Here is a 14,023-nt window from a genome sequence, read left to right on the forward strand (position 1 = left end):
CGGGGCGCAACAGCCTCGGCCCGAGGTCGGGCGGCTCGGCGGGGCTGCTGCACCTACGGGAGACCTGCCCAGCGTCCGTCCCAATTACGGGTGGGGCCGTGGGCACGGCCTGGCGCCGCAGCCCCTCCGCCCTCGGCCCCGAAAGGTATGCGAAGGGCGGCCCGCGTGGCGCGCCGAGCTCCCCGAAGCCGCGGACGGTGATGGCTTCAGGTCGCCCCAGCGGGGCTCGGCCTCCGGGGGCCTCCGGGGGCCTCCGTGCGCCTCCGTGCCCGCGACCCCTCCGCTTCCCTTGGCTCCTCGCCTCCCACATCCGCTCCCGCCTCCGGAGCAGAAGCGTGGCCGGCGCCGCCTCCGTATATGTTAGCCCGCTTTGCGAAAATGTAATTTTTTTTAAAAAAAGAAGTTGAGGCAGGGAATGTTCGTTTTACCTTAAGGTTAAGGTTTGTCTTTAAGGTTAGGGTTCTAGGGCAGCCCGGGGGGCCCGGCGGTTTAGCGCCGCCTTCCGCGCAGGGCGTGACCCTGGGGACCCGGGGTAGGGTCCCACGTCGGGCTCCCTGCAGGGAGCCTGCTTCTCCCTCGGCCTGTGCCTCTGCCTCTGTGTGTGTGTGTCTCATGAATAAGTAAATAAAATTAAAAAAAAAAAAAGGTTAGTGTTCCACTTAAGCAGAATCTGGTGTCAGACCTGCTTCCTCTCATTATGACAAGGGAAGGGAACTACTTGACTTGAACCCGTGATGAACACGCTCCTTGTCTTTTGCCCCCAACCAGCTCAGTTTGCAGGAGGTAATCTCTCCCCTTCTTCACGGTTCCCATCCGACTTTCTAAGTCTTCTCTTCCCTCTTCTCACCACGCACACTTTTTTTTTCCTCCCTTGGGCAACAGTGGGTCAGCTGGACGCCTGTTTGCCTTAACAGAATTTGTTGAACCACCTACTACTATATGACAGGAGCCAAGGATACAAAGATACAGAAGGTGTGTGTATCTGGCGCTCAGCTTCATCCACAACCTTCAGGAGGTAGGGGCGAGTGAACGTTGACAAAGGAACAGATAGTTCTGGAATCTAGACAACACGGGACCTGCTAGGGTAGCTCTGTGGTTGCACAGAGGAGATTAGTGGAATTGATTACTAAAGGTCACAGGGCTGAGTCTGGGAGTTTGGCAGAAGGGAACCTAGTTCCAAAGTAGTCTGTGGGCCTGGCCAGACTGCTTAGATGACATTGCTGGGTTTAAAATTAAGCTCATTTACAAACAGGAGCCACTGGGAAATTGGACTTCTCAGAACTAGTCTGTCCTTCACTGAATAGGGACCTTTATCTCGTCCCTAATATAAGGAGAATTACTGGGTCATCTGGAGGGTTCTTTCCTGTTGAAAACTCTATGAGTCCATGTATTTTAATTTGGCCAGAAAGTATCACTTTTGTGGGAGCAGAGAAAACAAACAAAATACACATCTGGAGGCCTGCTCTCCAGTCATTTTTTTCAGTAGTAGATTTTACTGATATTTTCTGTGATCTTGATAATATGACATAAATTTTTATTCAGGGATTTTGAGGTATGGGCCTCAGCTCTGAAGTTCCGACACAATGCTAATGTTTCAGTATTGTCATGAGCACACAATGATGACTGGTTTCTCCTCCTCCTCCTTTTTCTTAGATTTTATTTTTAGGTAATCTCCACATCCAACATGGGGCTCAAACCCACAGTCCTGAGATCAAGAGTGGCATGCTCTGCCAACTGAGCCAGCCATACATGCCCTCCCCCTTTTTAAAGCTATTTACTAGAATACATCTTACTGGCATCAGGTAAAACTTAACTGATTAATGCATTATTTCAAGAAGAAAAATGCCTAAATGCACATTTACTGTTTTGTTCTAGTCTGAGGATATTTGTAATTGCCACCACCATGCGAAACGTGTTGGTCATGAACCCCAAACTACATAGATAGCATCTTGTTTTATCGTTATACACGATAAGTTTTTGTCTTATAGTTGTGGAAACTTGACTCCAAGGCATAGACTGTCTTCAATTTAAAATCATGTTTTCATAGATTTTGAACAAATCCACTTTTCATGATTACTAACAAAACATTTTACATTTTGATGAAGTAAAAGTGATTTTACTGGGCATACACTCATATAAAACAGTCCTACTTTTCATAATCCTGCTGCACATTTATAGTCCCTTGAGGAATTATAACACATGTATATTCAGCTATCATCAAAACACAGTTTTTGGTTTGAACTGCATTTGTGACACTTATTTCCAATCCAGAGAGATTACTCTATACACAGTGTGTATAATAACTTCAGAAACTAGATCAGAATTGGTTTAGGATGGGAAAAATATATTCTGAAGTCTTTGTTCCTCTTCACATCTATTCTAATAAATGCAAAAGCCATGGTTTAATATCTACAGAAAAAAATTCTATGCTAATTTCTAGTGTGATCCTAACTCACTGTTTGTTAATCAAAACAGACATAAGGTGGGAAGAAAGACTTACGAAAAGATTGATGCAAATGTATAGATTTTAAGAAATAAATTTTAAGAAATTGTGGGACCCAGGAAATTTAACAAAAATCCCCTACCCCTGGACAAGCAGAGCAGGACTGACTCCATTTTGTGCTGCACCCGCCTTGTGCCGACCTGCTTAGGACACTGCCCCACCCTAGTCAAGCTCAGGGCACACTCTAATAGGAAATCCGGCTCAGTGATAGGCCAGTTCAAGTGGATACTTTAGGGTAAAATGTAATTCAATGGGCCACCTGCGAATGAACCAACATGACTGTGCAACTTTCTGCATATCCCATTGGCCACTGGCCCCTAAAAGGCTGCTAAGCCTCTAGTCTAGGGGTCCAAGTCCCTGCTCCGCTGTGTTGGGTGTACTTGGACCCAGGCTCGAGCTTGTAAATAAACCCTCGTGTGTTTGCATCGGTGTCGCCTCCTTGGTGGTTCTCAGATTCGCAAGCTCGGGCACAACAAAATAAATATAAGAATAAATGTTCTTATATTTGGATTTTTAAAAAAAGTAGGTGGGGAGTATAACTCTTAAACACATTAACTGTAACTCAGTTTTGCCATATTCAGATGTATGAGGGAAAGCTCTCTTCCTGTGAAAGACTGTCTTCTATTAGAATCTGCCAGTATCTCCACCTTTTGACATTTTTCTCTCAGTCACTAAATGTGGTGTCATTGAATCCACTACTCAAAGTTGCAGATATCATTGTCAAAAACTTCTACATATCGCTAGGAATACAATAGCATTCTTTAGGCTTGCCTGATCTCTGGACTTTTCACTTTTAAGGGATTGACTGATGCTACCTGGATGAATTTGGCCATCTTCTAGGAGACTTGAATATTAAATTTCTGTAAGCATATGAACCAGTTCTCTCTTGTTGGGAGCCATGCTGAAATTCCAAGAGGCTGCTAAGTATGCGAATGAATCAATAGCCATTTCTACTTATCCAAAGACTTTGATTGCAAGAAGATATGTGCTTCAACAAAAACTTGGTAGTGGAAGTTTTGGGACTGTCTATCTGGTTTCAGACAAGAAAGCAAAACAAGGAGAGGAATTGTAAGTAAAAATACTTCATACAAATTTTGAGTTGGCTGCCCTGTATGCATAGCTCTTAGCTCATTAAGAACATGGAGTATCGTTTACTCTTTGCATTTGAGATTCTAAGAACTTAGTAAGTGATAGAAAAACTTCTTGAATGGTGTCTAAAGATAAGATTTTTTAAAGGCATTTCAGCAGGTGAGTGAAGTACCCAAATGACCTAGAGATGGGAAATGGGGTAGATTAAGTGAAAATAATATTTTTATGCATACCAGAGTCTCAATTACAACATTGCTTCCACTTAACTTGATTGGGACTTCTTGAATGAGAAAGTAAGAATTGTTTATAATGATGGCAATTTTAGAAATGTTATGAAATGCAAATAAATGGTAATTCACACTTGAAGTGAATAGGGTGTACTAAGGGAAAAATGGTATTAATTTTCCTTGGCTTTCTTCTATGGAGGAGTTTTTCAAAGTCTGAAGTCCTACAATTCTCAAATTAGGCATTTAAACCAAGCAGGAGCTCCCATCTAAAATCACATTAATAATATCGAGGGCCCTCTTGTTACTTCCTTTTCTTTGATTTTGATAGGACTTTAAACTTTCACAGTAGAGAAAAACTTGTAATGCTGTTGTCTGTTACAGATAAGGATGAATCTTCCTTTCTAGCTTTAAGTTGTTTGAATTTGCTGCAGTGATAAGTTAGTTGGAATTGGAGTTAAAATAAAAACTTGTACATCAGAAACACAGGAAAAAGACAAAGCAGAGGAGGAATGAATAAGACATCAGTCCTTAACTCTAGAAGAACAGATTTCCATCCCATAATTCTTTTTTTCAGAGATTTTGAGGCTTTTTAAAATTCTTTCAGCTTTTGCCCACTGGATATTACAATCAATGTAATAAATAGACATTTTCTACTTCTTAATATTACATAGAAATTATAAAGGTAAATGTTGATGCTACTATTTTATTTTCAAAATCAACTTTTTAAATGGTCTTTATGTCCAAAATTTCATAGTTTTCAGTAAATTCCTACATGAAGAATGGCAACAATGCTGGCACTTCTCTGGTATCCTTAGAGCATGGTTCATGACACCTATCAAAAAGAATTCCAGAAATCCTAGAGGTACTTTTCCACCCATGTAAGACAGAATGATAAATTTCTGAAAATTACTAGAGTACCTTTATGGAAATATTGAGAGTAGGACCTATATTTGACCCAGAACTTGTAAAAATCACATTGTATATGATGTGGGACCACAAGCAACTGGTCAAAAAAGAATTCTTGAGACATTTTCAGTGCAAAAAGATGCTCTTATTATAGCACAGGGATAGGACCCATGAGCAGAAAGAGCAGCACTTTTGTTGTATGAAGCTGGTGTTTATATGCTTTGTGTTCAAGGGGGTGGGACATGCAGGGAATATTAGATCATACATGTTTTCTTTGAATTTCCACTTGTAACTACTGCTGCAAGATTTCTCTGGTGCTTACCATTCAGCTCAGTATTAACTGTCAGGGAGATATACCAACAGTCATGATACCCTTCAAATAATACTAATCAGTACATATGTGATCCTTATTGAAACTATGCAGGCTGTAGGTCAGCCTTCTGGGCTAAAGGTGAACGTTTTTCTGCTTTTTTATCCCTCATCATAAAGACTATATTTGATTTTGGTTTTTTCAATGAGTGAGGAATGTGAAAAATCTTAAAGGAATTCATAGGAGGGCTAAAAAGTTGAACACAGGGATGCAAAATAAGATGTAGGAAGACCAAATTTGAAAGCTTCAGACTTGAGATGATGGATGTGTGTGAAGTGAAGTGTGTAGGTGTTGGGGCAGGAGGAGAGAAATGGAGAGGAAAGGGTTGGTTGGTTGGTTGGGAAGTGATTTGTCAATAACTTTTCCTGTACTTGCCCTATTAGTCTGAAAACACGTAACTTGGGCTGAATATGGCAGATGAAGCCTAGGTGTGAGGGATGAACCCAACAGTGAGGATAACTGACAAATTACTTGATACCAGAAAATCTAGCATAGAATCTCTTGAAAAACAATCCATCATCAGAATCTCTACAACATATGACAGACAGGCTACATTTAGCCTTCAGATGTGTTTCCTTTGGCCTAAACAGTGTTTCTTTTTCAGTCTAAATTAGTTGCCCGTAATTAGCCATGTGTTGCCACTCTTCACTGTCTCTTTTACCCAGCTGTATCACACCTTTCTACTACCTGCCCGTCTTTAGACATTTGATTTTAGATCAATTGATTTTAAAACTCTCTGCTAAAATCATGAAGAATCATGACAATGGCTGTTCACAAAATCCTAGAATGCTAGAAGGAAGGCTGTAACTTGTCGTGGTTAAGACCACAGGCTTTGAGGATGAACAGGTGAAGATGTAAAGCCAGTCTTGTTCGTAACTATAAGATTAAGGTTATGCAGTTTCCTAATCTGAGCTTCAGTTTTCTTATCTGTAAAATGGATATGATACTTCATAGGATCATAATAGGATTAAATAAGATATCTATAAATATATGAAATATCAAGATAAATACATATAATAAAGAGTATATAATATATAAATAGATATATTTATAAAGAGACATAAATTTAATTGTAAGTAGATGTGTAAAATACAGACTATCATATTACCTTATGGATATTACTCAATAGCAGTTGAGATTCATCTTATTTATAAATAGTCCAAGTTAAAGGAATAATTAAAGGAAGCCTAATAAAACTTTATCTAGTCACCCAATAACTGTACTCTCTATTAAGTGAAAGTGTTTCTTTTGCATTCTACTTTTAGGGAGAAATCTCTCAAATCACATTTCAAATCTGATCTCAGGCATGGGATTTTAAAATCTTATTCAAGGATCTTTCTTGAGATTGTAACAATTCTATTGTCATCTATTCTTTTGTATTTGTATTCAAAAAGCAATTGATCCTCAGAATGTTGACCTTTTAGCTACCAGTTGAATCTTCAGTCTGTGAGCAAACCACATTAATTAGCACCACCCATTCTCCAAGCAATTTGGTTAGATAAGATTTTAAATTATGCTTTACACAGGGACGCCTGGGTGGCTTAGTGGTTGGGCACCTGCCTTTGGCCCAGGGCGTTATCCTGGAGTCCTTGGATCTAGTCCCGCATCAGGTTCCTTGCATGGACCCTGCTTCTCTCTCTGCCAATGTTTCTGCCTCTCTCTGTGTATCTCTCATGAATAAATAAATAAAATTAAAAAGATAAATAAATTATGCTTTACATAATAGGCTGCAAACAGGGAATTGGTTAGTGTCAGAGATGGGTAGAAAATAATACCAGAAATGTTTCTATGTTATGAATGTTATTCCCTTAATAGATCAGGGTAGATCTGACTCCCTTCATTGTTTTGTAGACATACCCCTAATCTTTTGAGATTATAAAGAAAGTATATCATAACCTTATGTACCAGACTATCTCTTAGTATCCCATTAGAGTGACTAGAGTATACCATGAATCTGAGATGGTCCATAGGACATTTATGTGAAAATGTGAAATCTAGGATTATGTAAAATGCACTTTTAGATTTAATCAAAGAACTAAACAAAAAGAATATACTATTCTAACTTTTCTAACTTTTCTACTTTTCTAACTTTTCCACCAGAGTATTGCAATTTATCATTATGCCACTTGGGGGCATCACTCTACCATTGACATTTTTCATATACTGTGTGCATTTTAATTACAATGGACATACCACATTCCTTTATATTTTTATTGACTTTCTGCATTAGCTATGGGATTAAAAAGAAGCTACAGGCATGACATTTGATTAATGTGTGTTTGGAGAGAGTTTTCTTTTTGACATAAAGATCTGCCATTCCTTTTTTAGTTATCACAGTAGAATAATATTAAACTTAAAATGAGTATTGAATGACAAAGAGGTTTTTCTTTTAATCTGCATCATGAAATTTATAAAACAATATTTAGGAATATTTTCTTTCATAATTATAGAAACTCTGGTCTAATGGATGTGAGGATATGATAATGTTAACTGATATTTATAAATATTGTTCTAATTCTACTTCATAATTTTATATTTTTGTTAAGCTGTCAGACTTTATTTTTTTAAGCAAACCACAGATTTTGATGAGCTAAGAAGTTCTTTGGCCCTTATCACAGTGCATGTAACTTAATAGAAAAGAGACGTTGAGGAAGTAGGCTTACCCTAAGATACATGATTAAACTTGTACATGATTACTTATACATGATTAATCATGGCCACAGTTGGAATGAATTTCAACATTCATCTTATCAGCATAGAATGCTGGTTATAGTGCTGTTTTTAATTTCATCAACTTAAAATACAGTGACATTATTATTTAGAGTTGATTTGGTGCTGTAGTCTTTTAGTTTGTCAACACATTAGTATTTAATTTATGTATTAAACCTTTGCTTTGTTCTAAGCACCAGTAAGGAAACTGAAGCAGTAGGAGCTAAGGCTTGGCTCTCAGGAACTTCCAGTCTAGAAGATACAATTAACATGCACAAAACAGCTAGCAAACAGTATAATATTTAAACATCTATATGCCACTTTGCTCTTAGAGTTGTTGGCCACTGCTCACATCCATTCCTAGTTATCTATCGTTTTTATTTTACTAGTTTTTGTGAATTATCCAAGAGCTTTCATATTTTCCCCCTTGGTCCTGTCAGTGTAAATATCCAAATATTTCCTTCTTTAACTATTTACTTAACACATTGGCCTTTGCCTAAATATGGTCAGCATGGTTAGCATGGAAATGCTTCTCTCTCCACAGAACATTTCTTCTCAGTATCAAATGTCTACAGCATGAGATAAGGACTGGAGTCAAATCAGAAAAGTTACCAAGTCCTTAGAAAAATGTCTTCAAGCCTGGGCATTTGCCTCCTGGGATAGCTCTTGAGCCTATAGAAGAACAAATTTTTTAAAGTCCTAACAGGCAGTTTTCTCACCCAGCCACAGAAGCATAATGGAGGAGAGAGGACTAAGAGCTGCTGCTAGAATTAGTCCCACTGACAGCAGAGGAGAGAGGTCCTTAGACCTTAAGAATAAAGGAGGTGAAAAGTCATAAAGGTTCAACAAGAATAATAAAAATCAATAAAACCCCACAACAGTCTGGGTCCATTATTGTCAGATAGCTCTCCTAAGCCCAGTCTCTTCCTGAGAGCATCTCAGACTTCTGTACCAGTTCCAGAATGTTCTGTTGAGATACAGTCATCAACAGGGCTGGGACTGAGGGAGTCAGGACCTTTGAAGGACAGAACCATCATTAAACCACCACACTAGGATCCAGTCCTCAGCTTTTCATCTTAATATACTTAGAGATAGTCAATTTTGGTAGGGGCTCATGCTAACTAAATTCAGACAAGACAGATCTGTAAATCATAATGCCACTTCTTAATTCAGGGCCTAGAATGAATAGTATCTCTTTTCATGTGTCCTTGCACCATTTTCTTTCTTTTTTTTTTTCTTGCACCATTTTCTGATGAGAGTTCTAGAGAAGCTGAATATCTAATCAGAAGTAAAAATATAGCCAAAATGAAGTAGAGGGAATAGTTGAATAGCTCTTTGCTTAAGCCAAATAAAGAGTCTCTTCCTCATGACAAGAGAACATTGTTCCAAAGTGACTATTTTTTTCAGAACTGTGCATCTTCTGAACAACTCTGGATGCTCATACATTCAGTTATCTTTAGGGTACCTTCTTTTCCTATAATGAAAGTAATATGCATATGTTTTATTAAAAGTGCAGCTGTGCATAAAGTGGGAAAATAATTCTATAATCTTGCCACCCAACTTCTGGTCTTTTCTATGTGTGTTGACAAATATTTATTCACTCTTCTAAGGAAACATATAGTATTGGTCACAGTGGTTGCCTCAGAGATGGAGGATGAAAGTGAAGGAGATGTACTTTTCACTGAATCCTTTTTGTACATTTGGAATTTTGTACCATGTTAAAGTTTTAAGAAAACAACACAGAGAAAATAAAAGTAAAAAAAAAAAATAACTCCACATGTTAATTCAATGAATGTTGGTCACTATTTGCTGATCACCTGCACTTCAAGGTGCTTGAGTCTGGTGGTTCTCAACCTTGGCCAAAGAATAGAATCACAGTATTTTAAAAAATACATGTTGGAGTCATACCCTAGAACATTGTTTTAGTTGGGCCACACCCCAGGTATCTGGGCTTTTTGAGAGCTTCCAGGTGATTCAAATGTTCTACTAGGCTTTAGAATATCTTGTCTAGTGGGAAATAAGAACTCTAATTGTATCATCATAAGCCGACATAACCATTGTGAAAGGAAAGTCTTGGTTGCTATGAAGTATGATAGACCCATCTAAGCTGGCAGCATAGTGCTGGATGAGGCAAGGCTTCTGAGAATGTATTGTTTGGGCTGAGACCTGAAGGATGATTAAGAACCAGCCAGTGATTTTCTCACTTTATTAGGCATCAGAATTGCCTGGAGGGCTGCTAAAATGCAGATCGCTGGGCTCTACTCCTAGAGTTTCTGATTTAGCAAGCCTGGGTGAGGCCTGTGAATTTGCATCTCTGCCCTCTGTTGCTGCTGGCCTGAAGACTATACTTTGAGGATCACTGAACTAGACAAACGGGTGGGGAGAATAGTTCCATTCAATGTATATATAATTTTGCATCTTCTTTGAAGCACTAAGATATACGTATTTTCCCATGTTACTAAGTACTCTTAAAAGCATTGTTTTAAATGCTTGCATAATAGTCCATTGTATGGCATTGATAGCAGTTAGTTCCCTTTTATTGAATATATTTATTCTGGTAAACTCTTTGAAGTAGAAGTAAAAAAACTATTGTACCTTTTAGCATCCTCAGGGATTTAATGTAATGATTGTTCCAACATATCCTTTCTGACAGTGGTATAACCCTGGAAAACTAATGAAGAACCAAGATTCAATCACTGAGAAGTGATGGGCATTCTCTGTCATTCAACTGAAGCGTGTTTGGGCCAGTTCTGAATTATGACCACATTTGCTGACATGCTCAGTTGTAATTAGGAAAAAAAAAGGACTTCATCCATTTTCAAGTTTATTTTAGACACAGAGAGAAATAGAGAAATCAGTTTTCATATTGTAAGGAATGAGCTTGAAAAGCCTTCCTTTCTGTATATAAGTTTTCACCATTTATAAAAAAGGATATTATTTCCTCTTAGCGAATTAATAAATTGATGATTGTAGCCTGACAGTGTCAAAAAATAGTTAAAAATGAGTAGTAGTCCTTACCAGAATGCATAGATTTTTATAATATTTGAGATAAGCTTTCGGTGACTCAGAATGTGAGTAATTTCTTCTATTTAGTAGCTGGTAGCTTTCACAATGCTAGTGCTTATATATTGCACCTACTTAGTATTAGTATAAACACCTATTTATGTATTTCTGTCCAATTTATTTAATCATTTTAACATATCCTTGCTTTCAGTTTTGACTCATTCTAAACAAGACATTAGTAGATTTAATAAGTCCAACTTTGAGCCCATTTTATGTACTTTTATTAAAGCTATTATTTTTATCTTATGACCAGGCATTCTCCCCACTGGGTATCTGTGGTGGGAGGACCGGGTATTGAGTAGGCTGAGTTAGTTTAATAGGATTCAATGGTTTATGCAGTGGGGTTATTAAAACAATTTGGAGGAAACTAATGATTTCATTTTGCCCTGCCAGAAAACAGTTTTCATTGTTGTGATCAAGTCTTGTTCCCTTAAAATCTTCAATCTTTTAAGAGAGATTATAATATGAAAACATATTAAAATTTCTTTTAAAACAGCTCGTGTTCTAGAGGATCTTGCTCATCGGTTCCTCTTAGGTAAATATGAGAAGGGTAAATTTGAACTTGGACTTCACTTTGGGCTTTACCAATTCTCTATCTGTTACAAAATCAAGCCCCTGAGCTTCTGGCCATCTTACAATATTTAAGGTTTGGGAGATAAGGAAAAAGAGAATAAAATGCAAGAGTGCACAGTTACCTTGACTTATCTCAATCAAAGTAATAAAGTCAACATTTTGGGGTAAATGATTTACATTTTCCTGAGACTGCTTCATCGTATGTATTAACGTAAAAAGAGTCATGAGCTTTTTATTTGGTTTTTAATATTTACAGATGAGAGATGACTAGTAAAATATTTTAGGATGAGTAGGATGTGGGGAACCCCTCAGTTTCATTTTGGCTTGGGCAGGGGGCCAAAAAAGCCTGCTTTGAAGACTGAATCACCAAGAACCATTTAGAAAGAAGACAACAGCACACGAAAAGCCTTTGTTTTTTAATGCTTTTTTTCCCCCTCATCACTATTGTTTGAGAGAAAATGGAAGTGAATTATTAAAAATATCACAACTAAAAAAAAATCACAACTAGATTGTTGACAGGAAAAGAATATAGGCAAATTACTATTAGATTTTTAGACTGTTTAAATTCCTTACTTATTCTACTCTGTTCTTCTTATGTATTGTTTTGTTGGATTTGTGAGCAGGGAAGCTAATGGTTTTGCCAACATTGAGTAATACCCTAACAAATAAGGAATATTATTCATTTAAACGTGTGAGATTGGGGGATATCTAAGTTATTTTGGTAAATGATAATTTAAAAGTGTAATTAGATATGCTGGTCCCTTTACATTGTCATTGTTGACTACCCCAAATTTTTAAAATATAAGATTTATGTAAGCCTACTATTTTAACTGTTATTTTGTCTCATTTATTCAATAAGTAAAATATTTTAAGGATGAGTGAATAATATGCAAGAACAAAACTTTGTGTGTGTAATATAGTTCAAGTCCCCCCCCTCCCAGTCAAAAGTGTACTTTTTTCAGGGAGATGACATGATTCTTAATGGATTCCAGAGGAACCTCAATAACCAAATTCAGGGTTTTAATGGGTAGTATCAGAATATTTTTCAATATTTAATCTCTAACTTTAATTTCCTGGCCCAAAGCAAAGCACCCTTAAGTATAATCTGTAACTAACCCTCTTGTTTTTGGTTCTTTTCAAGCAGCCTTCTTGTGAGACTTTTTTTCTCTAATAGCTTTTGGTGAGTCAAACAGTCCAATACTCTGCCTGACACAGGGCAAGTGGTTTCCCTGTACCCATCACTTACTCCAACAGGATCAGCAGAGGGAGGGATTTTCTTTTGTCAGCTTTTCCCTTTCTGTACTGATCTGATTCCTTTTTTGACACATGCATTGCCTTGTGGGTAGTTTCGGCTAGCACCTAACCTCATGACTATTTTGAACTGGAAATTTGAGTTGTGATATCCACCTTTAAAGAAGTTGGAATGAGATACATCTATAATGTAAACATCAAAGAAATGAGAAGGTGGAAAGCTCTCAGGTTAAAATTAGTTTCTGGGTCACTTTATTACACTTGAGCCAATTTTCCTGGGGAAAAAAGTTGAGTTGCCATGACATCCATTTCTAAATAGGGAATTTAGAGTGATGTGCACGACTTAAAAGTCAACAGGGGGGAAAGGCAACCGTTAGGTTACTATTAGTTCCTTGGCCAGTTATTCCTAAACTTAGTTTTTGGAACCTAGTGATTTGTAAATTTATATTTATATGAGAAATAGACATGGTTGACACAAAGTTCTAAAAGTAGCTTCTGTACTGCGCTAATTGTGTAAATAATTTCATGTAGTATTAAAAATAAGGAGTTAGTATTATATGACATTTATTGCTTTAAAATACCGTGAAACTGGGGATCCCTGGGTGGCTCAGCGGTTTCACGCCTACCTTTGGCCCAGGGCGCGATCCTGGAGTCCCAGGATCGAGTCCCAGGATTGAGTCCCGCGTCGGGCTCCCTGCATGGAGCCTGCTTCTCCCTCTCCTCTGCCTGTGTCTCTGCCTCTCTCTCTCTCTATGTCTATCATAAATAAATATAATTAATTAATTAATTAATTAATTAATTAATTAAAATACCATGACACTGACCTGTTCCATACTTTAACGAGAACACAATCCCTTTTTATTTTTCAGCTGCTTTCATGGCCCCTGGTACCTAATATTTATAAGTATGAATGAACAATTATGAAATGTTTGATATATGCTATAGAATGTACTTGTTACAGCAGTGCTGTTATTTACTATTTATGTGAAAAACCCACCTAAAGTTTTAGTTATTGAAAAAGCAAACTTTAGAAAATGTGTTTGGAAAAAAACCTTGAACTATGATATATGAAAACTTCTAAGAGTGTTAAACTGGCTGATTTTGCAGTTTCTAGTGATAATCATTGTGAAATTTCATAGTTTGAGCTGAATGTCGGTTTTTAATCTTTGGGTTCAGACCAGTCAATATTCTTGGTTTTAGTTCAGAGAAGAATTATAGGCTTTGCTTTTCATGACCTTTATCGAGCAAGTGAGGAAGGAAGTTTAAAGTGTATGTTGATCCTCTAGTCATGTGTTCTAGGTTTCCAAATTTCTAAGAGTAGAACATTTAGAA

General features: G+C 37.5%; 1 protein-coding gene across 7 annotated transcripts in view; it reads left to right on the forward strand.

Moving 5' to 3' along the window:
* The window catches only part of NEK11 (NIMA related kinase 11), a 235,215-nt gene that overhangs the window by 505 nt on the left and 220,687 nt on the right, over positions 1 to 14,023 (forward strand). For 3 of the 7 annotated variants that reach the window (XM_026015520.2, XM_026015523.2, XM_072726833.1), the window contains exons 1-2: positions 8 to 145; positions 3,302 to 3,571. In XM_026015520.2, the coding sequence (XP_025871305.2) occupies positions 3,402 to 3,571 (170 nt within the window). In that variant the 5' untranslated portion in view covers positions 8 to 145; positions 3,302 to 3,401. Of the gene's footprint in view, positions 1 to 7; positions 146 to 882; positions 1,016 to 3,301; positions 3,572 to 14,023 lie in introns of those variants that run through there. The other 4 variants (XM_072726830.1, XM_072726832.1, XM_026015522.2 and 1 more) reach the window with 2 other exon arrangements.

This window comes from Vulpes vulpes, chromosome 11 (assembly GCF_048418805.1).
Source record: "Vulpes vulpes isolate BD-2025 chromosome 11, VulVul3, whole genome shotgun sequence".
NCBI classification, from domain to species: Eukaryota; Metazoa; Chordata; class Mammalia; order Carnivora; family Canidae; genus Vulpes; species Vulpes vulpes.